The 16,264-nt window shown below is 39.7% G+C and overlaps 1 protein-coding gene across 9 annotated transcripts; it reads right to left on the reverse strand.

Annotated features, from left to right (window-relative positions):
• Positions 1–3,132: 3,132 nt before the first annotated feature.
• LOC108901603 (gap junction alpha-8 protein) lies at positions 3,133–14,138 on the reverse strand. 9 transcript variants are annotated; one of them, XM_051070902.1, is made up of 7 exons: positions 6,446–14,138; positions 5,472–6,364; positions 5,059–5,145; positions 4,348–4,656; positions 3,871–3,997; positions 3,752–3,782; positions 3,133–3,563 (listed from the first exon to the last, which is right to left on the reverse strand). In XM_051070902.1, the coding sequence occupies exon 1, from the start codon at positions 10,957–10,959 to the stop codon at positions 9,601–9,603; it is 1,359 nt and encodes a 452-aa protein (XP_050926859.1). In that variant the 5' UTR covers positions 10,960–14,138; the 3' UTR covers positions 3,133–3,563; positions 3,752–3,782; positions 3,871–3,997; positions 4,348–4,656; positions 5,059–5,145; positions 5,472–6,364; positions 6,446–9,600. The 9 variants fall into 9 exon arrangements, with proteins under 9 accessions (XP_050926859.1, XP_050926860.1, XP_050926885.1 ...); XM_051070903.1 differs by having other exon boundaries at positions 5,472–5,524; positions 5,611–14,138; XM_051070928.1 differs by having other exon boundaries at positions 5,464–5,524; positions 5,611–14,138.
• Between the last annotated feature and the right edge of the window lie 2,126 nt (positions 14,139–16,264).

Raw genomic sequence — 16,264 nt, forward strand, 5'->3', positions numbered from 1 at the left:
TCACCTGCATCACTTTTCTTTTTTTTGTAATTGCAGTGATTCCAGTTTTTCCAGTTTTGTAGTGTAATAATACTAATAATACAACAACAACAACAACAACAATAATAATAATAATAATAATAATAATAATAATAATAATAATAGTACCAGAAAAAATAAAAATGGTACACTTGTCTACACCATTACATCTGAAGACATTTGGGGTGGTGTGGTGATATGGGTTAGTGTAGCGTTGTGTTAGTGCTGCCTAAGCACACATTCATCTGTATAAATATTTTAGTCATTGATGTCACTCCAAAGGTGGGATTACACTGGCCATAAACAATCAGTGCTATGCGCTGCTAAATTTCTGAACCTGTGAAGCATGACTTTAAATATTCTGCTGCTACTAGGTTACCATGTAAAGGCTGAAATGGCAAAAATGCCATAAGACAGTATGTCTTCTTTGGAATTTCTTCAACTGTTTTAACAAGGTCGGGGGAAAAAACATGTTATCTTTATCAGTGTATTACCTGTTGTATTTTTAGTTCCTAAGTTGTGACTGGCAGCACGGTGGTGCAGTGGTTAGCACTGTTGCCTCACAGCAAGAAGGTTATGGGTTCGCCCGGGCCTTTTCTGTGTGGATTTTGCATGTTCTCCCTGTGCCTGCGTAGGTTCTTTCTGGGTAGTCGGGCTTCCCCCCCACAGTCCAAAGACATGCAGCTTAGGTTAACTAAATCTAAATTGTCCATAAGTGTGAATGTGAGTGTGACTGGTTGTTTGTCTATATGTGTTGGCCCTGCGATGGACTGGCGATCCATACAGGGTGTGTACATGCGTACATGTTGTGACTGAAGTTCTGTGTCCCTGCAGAAAATTAGTGTTCTGTTGTTTAAACAGTACTGCATGTTCTTGTAAATCTGTCCTGACAACCTGTTCCTACAATTTTGCTGATCAGTCTGACAAAGAAACACATCTAGGTCCACACTGGGTATGTGAATGTTAGCTTGGTAGAGTGTGTGTTATGGCTTGTCCGTAGTCAAATCAAGTATGGCCAGATTAGCACCTCTGTGAGACAGCATTACTGCATGTTAATATCAGCATGCTAACATGTTCACAATCATAAGGTAAATTTTGTGAAGTTTAGGAGGTACTGTTCGCCATGTTGACCACCTTGCTTTAGCTTTAGCTTTAGATAATTAACAGTAGTCACAAAGCATTAAGTGTTTGACTAGCCAAGATTACAATCCCCTCTGCTTCTAGTGCAGCTAAAAATGAGTGGTTATTTAGGGTAAACAAGTTATATTACATTTGTAATCAGTCTAATTGTTGTTAATTGACTAGCACCTAAAATGTATAAACCTGCTAATAGCACTAGAGGAAACATTAGGGGCCCACTAAAGTTATTAAAATACTTCATCTGGGGACACCCAAGCTGGTGTAAATCTAAGAAGCAGAGGTGACATTTCACATCACTATTGGAACTAAAAATAAAAAGTGATTACCATTCGTCCTCTTTAAATCAGAGGACCACTAAAGACAATGGGATTCATCAGTGTGTGTTCATGGTAATCTAACCACCAAGTGTTGGACTGACCAAAATTTAGTTTTTAGATTTAGTCTTAGTCTTGAGATTAGTCAAATGCATTTTAGTCATAGTCAGACTCATCCTTGGTAGCTTTAGTTATACAAGCTGTGTGTTTTTAGAGCTGTAAACCTGAAATCTTCATGTTCATGTGTTCTCTAATCCAGTGTGGTGTGTGGGTTATAGATCACTGACTCTTCTTTAATAATCTTCTTACACAGCCTTAAATCATTAATGGATAGGGTGTCAGTCATTCATTTTCATTTAGGTTTTAGAATAGAACAACCCTAATTAATGCTATATTTCTCACACTGTTGATTTTTTTTTATGACTTTTGTGTGCCTTCTCATTTTTAGCTTTTTCATTGCTTGTTTTAAATTATCTTCTGTTGACTAGACTAATGTAGCCTTTACCTTACAATTTATTGTGATTAAAAGAAAAATATTAAAAATGCCTCAGGCTCACTGAACTCAAGTATTTCTGTATTTAGGCCTGCAGTGTGTACTTTACACACACACCCATGCTTGACAGCTGCAGTATTTCAGCCCTGCAGTATGTATTTAACCAACTGAACAAAAATACACACCACACTATGGAAAAAAAAATTCAGCACAGACCAGAGTGCTCTGGATTAGCCACTATCATGTGGGTGAAAACAGCAGCCATCACAAGGCCAGTCTACTATCTTGTTGCATAAGAAAGAATGACTACACTCAGGTGTAACTCTGCAAAAGTTAAATCAGCCAAAAACTGATTTGGGAGTAGAAAGTACCCGTCACACTGTTCAACTCGCACCATTTGAATGTTAGGTTCACATTTTTCTTAATGAGAGTTCCTGTCCAAACAGGCTGAGTTGGCTCAGATTTCTTAGGTATCTCACCTGCTGCATTGGACACATTTTGCAGCAGAGGCTGAGATATGATTTCAACAGTTTTTTTAATTAAAAAAAAAATAATAATTGTGTCGTCTGTGTAATACTAAATTACTAAATACCCCATGAAATTTAACCACCATTGCTATTATTTATTAATTCATTAAGAATCTGAGCTCAACTGAATATACTGAACCTCAGCCAGTCCTCACTTATCTCTTTTCTTTGAAGCGTCCTTACCATTCATTTTTTAAAAACAGTTTTCTGTGTTTTGTATTCACTATGGTTACTTACAGCAACAGGATACTCTCTACTGTTTGATATTTTATAACTGAATTTCATTCAAATTATACTTACTTATAAGAAATAACAAAGAAATGACATTTTACATTCGCCTGCAGTAACCTCAAGTAAAAAATAACATGTCAGATAAGTTCAGTTGCTACTAACATCACAGCCACCTGCATTGCTGCAGTTTATTCAGATGAGACCATGAAATGCCAAATACTGTGGTTTTCCTGAGTGGTTTATGGTTACCTTCACCTAACAACTGATACAGGTGCTCTGTTTTCCATCAACCCTTGCAGCTTCCATATAAAAGCTTATGCCAGTAGAATGAAAAATGGAAAAAGCTGCTTCCACTGTTTGGTTTTCCCTCTGTAACTCTTCTGTTACAAAACTGTTCTGTGTCAACACATTCCACATTCCAAAGAGTTTTATTTAAAAAAATCCACAGGGAACTATCACCTGATTCTACAGGTCATCTCAGCTCAGTAAAAAATGTTTGAATAGGAAACTGCTAACACATTTACCATAACAACTTTATTAGGTGATGCAGCTTTTAAGCAATGATTATGCTCTTCATTACATATAGTATATGTCTTAAGAAAGCAGAGATTAAAAGTTTTCATAATATAAGTAAGGTTTTCTTTGGTTGTAGTTGCAGTGCTCATTTGCCATGTACCTCCAGCCCCCCCCGTCCTTTTTGCAGTCTCCTTCCCTTTCTGGATTTCTGGATTGCACGTAATATCAAAAAGCTCTGGGCTTGTAGTGATGAGGCTGACAATGTCTGTGCTGTCGACTACGATTAGTTTCCAGGCAATTCTCATAAATATCCTCTGTTTCCTCCTGACATTGAAAAAACAGGAAAAGAGCAAAAATGGATCACTTGACATCACAGCTCACACTTTGTACAGTCGGCTCAGATTGAGCTCAGTCTCAGTCGCAGAGCATATCCAGATAGAAATAGATTTTACTTGACTTTGTTGGTATGTTCCAAGTTGAGAAATCTAAGAGATGATCATTTTTGTACTTACCATTTCTGCAGTGGGAGCCTGACTGCTGTTTCTGTAAAGGAGAGTGACAGCGTAATGCCATTAGCCAAACATCTGAATGAGCATGTGGTCACACAATGACAGGAAGCACAGCAGCTTACCTCGCACGCCGATTGTAAACTCTTCGCAGAATGGTCAAAGCAAATATAAAGATCAGGCAACATGTGCAAGGAACAATAACTGACACAATAATCATCAGCTTATTCCAGTTTTCAGTCTCTTTGTGCTCTGGGAGGGGAAAAAAGAGATGTTTGTAACCTGTGCCACACTTGTAACACGAGTTTAAGTTTTGTGCACAAAAGATGACTTTCATAAAGGAAGTACTCTCATGTCCTGTGGACTCTCAAAATACCCTGAGCACTAACACTGTACTCCATTATAGTATTATGTTTAGTTATATGTAATATTTTAACTTAATTTTAAACCAACATTATGTTTAAGCAGGCTCCTCTGGGGTTTTAGTGACTAGAGATCTAAAATGTGTATTGTATAAACTGCCCTCAAAGATTCTGTTTGCTGTTGCCACACACGTTGTTTATGTTAAGTCTAATCTTAATCTTCTAATATGGTAAGCACACCTGTAATTACAATCAGCTCCCAGGTCTGTTTCCATGTTCCAGTTTCCGTAGCTGTGTCGCAGGTGTAGTTTCCTATATGAGACTCCTGGAGACTCTCTATGATCAGTGCGTACAGTTGGCTCTCTGACTTAGACATGTTTATGTTAAGGCTGTTAGCTTTTTCATTGACGTATGTTTCAGTTGGTGGTTTAAAGCTGATCAGAGTAACTCCATTTAGTCTCCATGTCAGCTGTTGGAGTGTGTTGATTGAATTGTTGTTACAGTGCATGCTCACACTGCTGCCAGCCACCTCTGAGATGATGTCCCCTTCTAAGAGGAAAAGTTCAAATGGTAGATTTAATTTTGCACAACAACCATGTTGTCACAATTTTCTTGCAGTACAGTTAAAGGAGCAGTTTGACATTTTGGGAACTATATCAGTTTGCTTTCTTGCTGAGAGTTAGACCAGAAGATCAATACTGCTGTTACGTGCTTGGTAAGTATGAAGCCACCGATGGCAGCTAGTTATCTTAACTCAGCAAGAAGACTGGAAACGGAGAAACGGTGAGCCGTGCTCTTCATAAGCTCACCAGTGAACCTTTATATCTCATTTGTTGGATACAGAACAACAACTGAGGTTTAAAAACAACTATTTTGTTCATAGAGAAAAGTAAATAACCATATTTCCCAAAATGTCATTGTCAGAGTATTGGTATTGTAAATTCATTTTACCTGCCGGTGAGAAAATCCAGAACACACAACATATCAGAGATGTTGCCTTGTTGGTGCTCAAATATCTAGAGAGATATTCCATTGCACCTTGAAACAAAGACAAACAAAGTTTTACTGTAAACATTATGCCTATATGGGTTTATAACATAATTAATCAGAAAATAGAGTTTGATAGTTGTGAGTGATCCTATCCCCAAATGTTTTATTTTTACTAAACTTATTTAAGCACAAGATCCCTACTGAGATTAAAGTAAAGAGTGCCCTGGCCAACAAGGCATTAACAAAAAGAAAGAAAAACACAAGATATGTAAAAAGATCGACAAAACATATGACTGTTGACTCATGAATAAAAATGCCACTAAGAATCTTCCAGATCATGTCATGTGAAAAATATAGGAACTATACCTACTTACCGGTGGTGAGTATCTGTGCTGTTTGTCTCGTTTTCTCGTTCTAAGTTCCTTAACTGTAAACCACAGCTTTAATTTAATGTTACTAGGCTAACAACTGACAAAAATATAGATATATTTAAGAGTAATAGTAGTATCTTACATCTCTGTTTATGACAGTGTATTCAAGTTCAAACTGGTCAGGCCCCCCACACCCACAGCAGAAACTGTTTCCACACAGGAAGTGAATATTTAGATGTACTTTGGTGTCCTGTGGCTGCACAAGAGAGGTTACCATCTCTTAAAAGTTGCAGAACCGGTTGTGAGCCTTTACTGAAGATCTTTGCTGAATACATTTGTTGCAGAGATTTTTGTCTGACACTGTTCATATGACCTCAAGAGCGCGAGAGGCCTCAGATCACATTAACTGTTGTCATTTTCTTTTTCATGTTTGAAAATGTACAAAAATATCCTATGATGGAAAATAGAATGGACCTTGTATCTTCTTTGCAATGACTCTGTGTTCCTCGAAAATGAAAATGCTTGGTTTGATTTGCATTTGAATTTGAGATATGTCACATCCGCCCTTATGGAATGAAAATGAAATATGAGTGCATCTTTGCATGTAGACAAAGGCAGCATTATCTGGTAGACTGTACAGTGGTTCCATTGTCTGTCTGTCTTGGTGCATAGTTGTAGCTGACAGCCCAGTACTGCTATGGCAACACATAATCCCCCACCCCCACCCATTAGGTGTTTTAGCACAAATCCTAATGCATCATAGTTCCAAAACCCCATCATCCTCAGACAGGTTGGTCTGCTTCATCTGGGGCTTTCCCAACCATGATGTTATGGTCTAAATTTGGCTTTTTAGACCAATGACTCTTACCTTTGAGGGTTTAGGCATTCTTTCTTGGCTAAAAGAAAAAAGAAAAAAATGTTATTATGAATGCTGAATCTCAGAATTACATATAATATAATATAATATAATATAATACCACATTGATCCAGCTTCTCAAATCGATACAAACTTTGTCCCTGTGTTCTGCACTGTTTAATCTTAAACATGTCTCTAAACAAAGACAGAAAAGCCATGTGGTGCAGGAATAAAAAATACCTTTTACAATACTGCCCCTTAGTGGAGATTTAATACTTGAATGTTCCCTATGTTTTCTACACATCCTGTTGTTACCAAACATATTTCATGAAACTGAGTACACACCCGTGCGTGTTGATGTTGCCTCCCTCAGTCCAACAATCACATATTGGGTAATATGCACATTTATTGCCCACAGATATGACTGAGGTTTCCTGTTTCCTGTGTCTTAGACCTTTGACAGACATTTCTGGAGATATAAAATCTAACTGATCAAGAATCAGTAGTGATGAGTAATTAGGCGCATTACTCCACTAAATTAACTGAAGTCAATAGTTACTTTGCAGATCCAGAATAATAATGGAAAATATAATAATCAAATAAATTATGATGTATTATAACAGTTTAAATAAGACTCACAAACTACCCAGCATATATAAAGAAGTTAAAATTAGTCCAACCTTTACCAGCTTTTTAATTTTTTTTACCCTGAGTTGAGTTCAGTGCCATAGCTTGTTTGTGAATGGGTGTGTGTCTGTTTGTACATTTGTGGTGTTTAGTTGTGTGTGTATTTCTGGGTGCGTGTCTTGCAGAGAAACACTGACACAAGACTTCTAGACCACGTGTGACTTTTTATTGCGTTGGTTCACATTCCAAAAGAAGATACTGCCACACATCTATCAGCAAAGAAGACTACAAGTTAGTAAAAACGATTTTTTTTCTTTCCAAAGATTAATCTTGTCTTCTTACAAACATACAGGCGATGCAACATTCTTAAAATACAAAAAGTCATACGTTACCAGTCATATCGATGTACACAAGGACCAGTATCATGCTTTGATTGAGACACTGTTAAATGTTAAAGTATTCAAAACTTTGGTGATTCATTGAAGGCGCTCTTTAATTCATATTCCACAGCATTAGATTATGGGAGGCAAAGGGATGGCTGGGGGTCACAAATGGGTCAAAGCTGCCTTCTCTTTCAGAGTTTCTCTATAGCCGTTTGATCATACCCCCAAGACCAACACTGTGTTGTGTGTGTGTGTGTGTGTGTGTGTGTGTGTGTGTGTTTATGAGGATAAGCTTGCACCGTATGTGTGTGTTCATGCCTGCAAAAATGCAACTTTATGCACTAATGTCTTCTTAACATCATTAAATTTTCATGTTAATACATGTTAAGCTGCAAATAGAGACGTGTCTATGTGCGTGGGTGGGTGGAAGGGTGTGTGTGTGTGTGCGTGCTAAGGGGCTGCGTACAGAAACGAAACTCGGATTTAAAAAAAAAAAAAAAAGCAAATAAAACATCAAGTTCACATAGGTCCCAGAGCGATATAAGCACTTGCTACAATCTTACAACATTTGAGAACATAGATTTACGGATAAGGCACAGGAAATCATACAGTGACAGCTGTTTGAATAAACAAAGCCAGAGAATATGAGAGGCAGATTCGTGATAAACCTAAGGCATACTTTAAGGCTTAATGCACTTTGTATTAAAATACTTGCTAATGATTTGCAAAGAAATTCATCTTCTTTACTCAGATAGATGCACAATACCACAGCATGGGCATTTTCTGTCTTTATTGGGTTTGTGAGATTAAACCAGTCTTGTAATCACAATTAGACCTTGGGTGATTCCTCTAGACAGTGAAATAACTAAAAACAGCTGTTCTGCACATTATGTACATTATTAGACATGAGATAGGGCATTATGTACAGGGGGAGTTGCCCCTAGTTGTTTGTTTCTCTCTGAATTTGAAAGCATGTCACAACTATTGTGTTTTTCTTGCGGGTTGAGGACCTAATATGGTCGCATAAAATCAAGTAGAACGATTTTTTCACAGCCAGGTCAAGGATGCTTGTTTTCATTGATGAGTGCAGTTTCTTTTATTGTCTCGCCTCCAACAATACTTTGTGCTGATGGTGCATGATCTTTATCGCCCGGACGCCTGTTTGTACAGCACGAAAAGAGAGGATTTGGCCTGAGGTCGCTACTATAGTTCATTCTCTGATAGGGCAAAATGAGCCCTGTTCTCGCTCCCATGGACAACTGATATCACAGTACAGAGTTCTACTTAAAAGCTACAAAACATAAGCAAATCTAAAATGCAGAGATTCACATTGAAAAAGACATTCAACATGTGGTCTTTTTTTGTTTGTTTGTGTTGTTTTGTTTTTGTTTTTCCTTCACTAACTCAGCTCTGGCTGTGCTACCTGGTATATAAACATGAAAAGGAGAGAAATGCTCTGAAATTCATGCACATCTCTCTTCACTTGAAAGAATCCTGTGTAAATGGATGCATAGATGAGGTGTTATGAGGGTTAAAGGCCTTACACAGAGTAAACCTCTGAATGTGCAAAAAAAAAAAAGAAAGAAAGAAAGAAAGAAAGAAAGGTATGCTCTTCTTAACCTGAAAATGGACTTTTCTTCTTCTTCTCATAGAGCTGTACCAGCACTTCATTGTGTGATTTGTCTATACGAGAGCCCTCTCACCTGCAACTTTTGTGGCCATATGCTGCTTTTGCAGTATGCCACTGTCTGAATGGGAATGAAAGTCAGTGCCTAACTACAGCGAAATTACTGATTTGCAGACACACGAGTATATTTTAACTCTCTTTTCCCTATCTACCCAAACCCCATGTAAAAATGTTTAATCCTCCATTGTATATGATTAAAACTCTTTCAATAGAAAAAGATGTTTCTAAAAATTGAACATGGATTTTCATCAAGTAAAAACATTTCCCCCCTGCATGTGTCCTTTCCACATTTTTAAATATAAGAACACGCTTAATAAAAAACCTACACCTCCCCTCTTTGACCTCTACTTTTTATGATATTTATTTTTTATCACAAACACTCAGATTTTTTGTCATTTGGTAGAATTAAAGGTTTAACAGTTTTAATCTATCCCTGTTGATTTTGTTTTTTTATCCACTTAGTGTTTTGACCTGCCTGTTCAAGAGTATGCGTTGTCATTGAGTTAGGTGTGTGTGTGTGCTCTCTCTTATGTTGAACATTTTGTGTGTGCAGGCGTGCATGTGCTCTCTCTCACAGGTTCATACTGTGAGATCGTCTGACCTGGCCCTGCTGCTGGCTTTGCTCAGTCGGCTCAGTGGTCTGGTGTCTTCTATCGTATCCGTGGCCTCCATCCCTGCCTCAGCTGGAGTTACCGCCTCCCTGTTCACCACCTCCTCTACCTCCACATCCTCATCCACAGCCTCCTCCACCCTCTCTGGCTCTGGCTCTGGCTCTGGCACTGCCACTGCCACTGCCTCCACCTCCGCCTCTGGCGGCTGCACCTCCTCTACCTCCTCCTCGTGTAATGTCACCCCCCCTGTCTCAGTGGTCTGGGCGTAGGAGGGCAGAGTCTCGTCATACACCTTAGAGATGCCCTCCATAGGCAGCACCTCCTCCAACTTCTCCTCCAGCCCCTGGAAGGGTGGAGCCCCTCTGCCAGCCTCCATGCCCACCTCAGCCAGTGGGTAGAGGTGAGTTATGGGGGGAGCTTTCTCCTCCTCCAGCAGCCTGTAACCTTTCACCCTCTGCAGGGAGGGCACAGCCAGAGGAGGCAGGCTCTTCCCTTGTAGTGGCAGGGGGGCTGGCCCCTCACCTTGGGCTGGGGCCGGGGCTGGCTTACGAAAGACAAAGCGAATCTTCTTAAGGCCCAGGTGACTGATCTCCACAAAGTTGAGGAAGAGTGAGACACAGGCCACAGCCAACATGAAGATGATGAAGACAGTCTTCTCCGTGGGTCTGGACACAAAGCAGTCCACCGTGTTGGGGCAGGGCCAGCGGCTGCATTTGTACAGTGGCAGGATACGGAAGCCGTACAGAAAGTACTGGCCCACCACGAAACCCACCTCAAACAGTGTCTTGAAGATGATGTGGCAGATGTAGGTCCTCAGCAGGGTGCCCTCCAGCCGGAACTTCTTGCTTCCTTTTGTGCTGGTCTCCTTAGTGGTGCGAACACTTCCCTGGTCGGGTGCCAGAGGGAGACGCTCCTCGCTCAGCTCCTGCTGCCGGCTAAGTTCTGCCTCTTCACGCTCTTTACGTTTCTCCTCCATGTGGACATGGTGCACAGCGTGACCCACGTACACCAGAGAAGGTGTGGACACAAAGATGATCTGCAGCACCCACAGGCGGATGTGGGAGATGGGGAAGGCCTCATCGTAGCACACATTCTCACATCCGGGCTGCTGTGTGTTGCAGACATAGTCAGACTGCTCATCGCCCCACACAAACTCCGCCGCCGTGCCCAGGATGAGGATACGGAAGATAAAGAGCACTGTGAGCCACACTCGGCCGATCACCGTAGAGTGCTCGTTAACTTCCTCTAAAATATTACCCAGAAAGCTCCAGTCACCCATGATCGGTCCGTAGCACTGCGGAATGAAGGGTGGGGTAGGGAGGGACATGCAGGGTGCAGACGGACAGGGAGGGTGGGGTATGCAGGCCAGACAGGGGGAGGGGAATAGAGAGTGCCAAAAGTAAGAAATGTAGGAGAGGAAAACTCAAAAAAGTAAAGAAAAAAAATCAAACTTTAGCCATGATTACATGCTATTGCACATGTTTCTGTGAGAAAACCTGGAGAATCAGAACATTTTAAAAAACTAAAATCCAAAGCCCATTCTGTTCCCACTGCAAGAAGATTAAAAAAACTCTTAAATAATAGATTAAAATGTTTAGCAAGACGTTGATTTAGCTGTACTGCAGGCTGGTTGTTTTCAATGTAAACATTATTAACTAGCATTAATAATGAGCATTGAGGTGCAAACCAAAAAAATCTCTTGCTCTAGCTCTAAAAATGTCACACAACAACTCACAAATAAAAACCAATAAAGAGAGATCAGTGAGTAATATGCAGTCCCCTCTTCTGTAAGGTATGATATAGGTTAAATGTAATCAAATGGGCAACTTGCCACAGCTGCGGCTCCAGTGAAGTTGAGTCCTGTCCCGTTCTCTTGGCACCCGGCAGGGAAAAGTGAACTTTTTTCTGCCCTCTTTCCCACCTAAAGCCCTGTCCTTGTCGCCCCACTGAGCAGATGTGAATGAATCGGCTCTGATGGTTGGTTTTTAGTTTGCTGCAATATTTAAGCTTGGAGCCAGACAGCCTTTATTTGCCGGGCGACGTGTGGTGACGCAGGAGACAATAGGATCAACAGAGCCAGAGCAGGGATGTATGGGAGCAGGCCTCAGGCTCCCACACCAACATGGACACTGTACGGCCAGGGCACCGAGTCCACAGCAGAGCAGTTCAGCTCCATGCATGCAGCTTCCTCACACATATATACTGTATGTAGAAGCACAGATACAGTAGATGAAACAACAACAGCAGCTGATGTGCCTCCAGCTGTACTGCCATGCCCAAAGTTAGAGCAGAGAGGCAGGTCACTGACAAACTATCAGCTCAGGCAGGGATGAAGGAGAGTTTATGTCCTCGTGCATTAACAGTGGACATTGTTGTTTATGCAACTATTCAGTTGAGGCAGCATTAAGTTAATTTCAACAATTACTAAATATTTTAATAAGATAAATGCTTTTATGTCGAATCTTGGAAATTATATTTTTATTTTGTCCAGAGGACATGGAGGTCAGTTTTTTTTTCTTTCTTTCTTTCTTTTTTTTTTGTTAAATGTTCTGAATGAATAAATAAAGTTTCATATAGTGCCATACATACAATGATAGCTAGCTGGCATGCGCTTTACAATACACCACAAAATAATATAAGCTAGATTCTGAATAACGTACATGAATTTTCAAACAATACTTCAAACTAAGTCTAATCCAGTTTGAGTACTTTTGTGTTCAGACCTTCATGTCTACAACTAAATTTAGAAATAACTGACAAAGCCATTTACCATACAGTGCTGGAGAAATGAGAGTAAATTCTAATGAAATAGCCTATGTCACCTTCTTTTTCAGGCTTTTGAGACAAAGTTAATTAACTTTGCAATTTACAATTAAAATTTCTGATCATCTGTACACCTGAATACTTCAGCCATTTCATGCAAAATGTACATTCTAAATAATATGTACAGTGCAAAAGAAAATGGGGCTCACTTCTCCAGTTCTCCCAAATCACACAGCTAAAGCTGACCTACAGAAGAAAACCAGCTCTTAATCGTGTAACTAAAGATGAATTGTACCACATGATTTAGGGCCAAATGGTTGTTTAGTATGCATGAAATTACATTTACACATTTTGTTTGTGCATGCTTATTTTTGTATTTTGTCATTTATAGTGATCTTTCACCAATTTAAAATGACTTTACAGGCAGTGCAAATTCTTTGGTAAAGCTTCGTTTGAAAATCAGTGCTATCGAATGTGAGTTTTCACATAGTAGATAGCCATGTCCACCTCTGTGTGTTTGTTTGTGCATGTGTATCATGATATCTGTGTCACCTAGCTGGAATGTGAAGAATGTGAACCACTGAGTGAAAGGACCTACTGAAATGTCTCTATTAGGGACGTTGGTCAAACTTTCGCCAGCACAGGAAAGAAAAACATTCAGCAGCAAGCTTTGATCACTGAATAGTTCCACAGACGTTTGAAGAGAGAAAAAAGCTGCCAGAACAGGCTTGTTTCCACTGTCTAAATCCCTTGAATTTTCATTATGAAACAAGCTCCAGGTTTGCACAACTGCACTGAATAACTTTATAATAAGCCGTGTGGTTGAAAACCTAAATCTGTGGCTCTGATTCATGAACTTGACTGGAAGTGCAAAGCTTCATGATTCATCACTAACAAATTATACTGTTTAAATACATAGTTTTGTGTGTGTGGAGATATGAACACATAAAAGCACAGCAACATTATTCTGCTTATGTTTTAGAAGCTAATAAACTAAACTCAAATTAATTAGTTATTGCCACTGTTTTATTTTTAACTGGTTTCTTACATTTAATTTCCTAAGAAATCACTCTCACAGTGACTGATTGAGACAAGTTTTTGTTTAAAAAAATACTTTAGCTAAATACATATGTGAGCTATAAATTCTACCAAACTTAAAAGACAAAATAAATGACATATTGATATTTATTATCTGATATATGCAATACAGTTTAACCAGTAAATTTTTTGCCCCAGCTAAGAACAATGAAAATTGAAGTTCAGTGCTCTTGTAGAATTCAACAAGTGAAAACACTGTTAGTTATACTGGAGTCCATTAAAGTCATTAGGACACAACACCATCATTAAGAGACGCTGACCTGCTGTGTATCAACAATGTGATTTCTGTGTCAACAGTTAATACTTGTATTATAAACCATGCCTGGACTTTTGAAAAGTTTATTTGAAGAAAGCTTTTGTTTGTCTGTTATCTAAACTGTTGAAAACTTGTTCTCATGGTATACCACTGATGCACCAAATTAAAGGAAAGAATGTAACAATTACATGGCAGCCAGAAACAGACAGTTTATTTACAGTCACACAACTCATTTCCCTTTGAACAGTCTGATTTCCAGGTTCCACAATTGTTTCATATTCCCAGGACCCAGGATTTGTCATGGAGTGGAAAGGATTTGAACAATGGCATTTTCTTTGAAGGCTAAAATGCCTACATTACTGACATTTCCAGGTTGGAACTGTCTGTAAGCTCATATATAATGCTCACATTTAGCATATTTCTATTTAATGTGTTGTTAGAAACTAAAAATATGTATTAATAAACACAGTGATTCATTATTCATTCATAATCTCCGTGTTGTCTGAATGGGTAACTTTTGAAACCCATGGGACATAAAAACTCCTCAGTGACACAGATGAGAATATTAAATTATTTATTTGCTGCCTTCTACGGCGGTATGATCCACTGCATCCACTCAGTTTTTGAGAAACTGTGTGAATAATTACAGCCTTTAAAGTAGTAACAAAATTACAGAAAACAGTGACCATTTTAATTTAAAAAGAGGAAAGAAACACTTTTTGCCAAATGGACAACTAAGGAATCCTCATACAACAAGACCACATGTAACAGATATATTAGTAGTCAAAATTAACAATCATTTATCAATAGAAGTCATCGCTCCTTTTATGGATGTATCTCCACTCTGCCCATCTCGTTACGACACTCCCTCACTGTCTCTCAACCAATAGCATTCACAGTCCTAAGTGACATCACTGGGCTGGTAAACTAGAAAGTCCACCTCTTGATGTCTGCTCTCTGATCTGTTGGTTAGTGGCAGATTTGGCCTCCAAACTGAGCACCACTGATCCCACATCTTGTTTTAAAATGGATGATGTAATCTTACAGCAAGAGCCAGAGTGTGGCACTGTCTTGCTGTGTTGAATGTCCCCAAATCATTTGCTACAGTTTCTCTCTGAATGACACTGCATCCAAGACCATCAATGTGTATGTTAGCTGACTGCATAGCTAGAACTAGCCTCCATATATCCAGGAGCAATGATATCTTCTCAAATAAAAATGTCCCCAACAAAAAGCCCAAATACTCGCTCTCCTCTGGGCCCTGGGATGGCACATGGGCTCAGCCTGTTGTGTCGGAGGATAGAAGCCATGTTCAGATCTCTGTGGAGGCATCAGGGTGTATCCACTGAGCTGGGGGACCAGGGGACTCCCTTTAAAGAGCTGTGTGTTGGTATAGTGGACGCTTGCATGCTAAGCCCCACAGTGGGCCCGTGAATGGCACCGGGATTTCACACAAAGACATGATGTCATGATGCAGGGTGCGGACCCTATTGAGCACGTGCAGTGAGGCGTGAGGCCAGATTAGACCTTCGAAGCAGGGCACCAACTGGCCGTTAATCAGAATGCTAACACGCTAACAAACATATCGTACGGCGATCTGCCTACGGCGCGATGGTGCCACACGCTTCCTGCTCACAGGGCCTTTGAAAGACAGGAAGTAACTGAAATCTTACTTTTGTAATGACCTTATCAATGTGATGCAATTGAAGACATTTGTTTCATCAAACAATATGTATTATGTGGTTCTAACACATTGGCAGAGGGCTGGTTTGATTTGGCCTCATGGTTACCGCTCACACAATGAACATCTCCCACCACTCCCCAAGGAAAAACAGTATGACTTGAACTCAATATATCTTTTTTCTTCTTACAGATGTACCATAATGGACAGACAACTGGTGCTCCTCTGGACTGATGGCATAATCTTTGAGTTCTGGGTCCTTGGTTTGGCCCCATTAAGGGATCATGTCCTTGTCACACCACATGGCTGGTCTGCTCACACTGTGTCTCCTCAGGACAACAGCAGTAGTTACGAGCAACAAGGACTGCAGCACCAAGGGAACTGGCTGTTCCAGACAGCAAGCATGCAAACTTTAATCATAAAGCACCCTTTGAAGCAGAGGTAATACAAGAAGAAGAGGGGGGAAAGAGAGAAATAAAAGAGACAGAATTAACCACACCACCAACAAAATATACGTTACTAAAGAGATAGCAACAGAAAACATACAGGTTTTAAGAGATTTTGTTGTAAAATCTGGCTTTTCTGAGACTTTCCTGAGATTTTTCCAAAGTAGGAGGCCAAACAACAGCAAAAGCATGGTCACCTTTAGTTTTCAGGTGAGGGAAAAAAGGTACAAAAGAAAAGAAAGAAATTACCCCGGTTATAAGGTGAGTAAATATTGGACTTACTTTCCTCCAAATTGATGCTAATGTTGCTCCATATCTGCAGGAAAAACTACAGTTCCCGGCTGTTTTAGGAAGTAGTTTACACTTTTTTTCTTTTTTAAGATTTGCG

This window comes from Lates calcarifer, linkage group LG1 (assembly GCF_001640805.2).
Source record: "Lates calcarifer isolate ASB-BC8 linkage group LG1, TLL_Latcal_v3, whole genome shotgun sequence".
NCBI lineage: Eukaryota > Metazoa > Chordata > Actinopteri > Centropomidae > Lates > Lates calcarifer.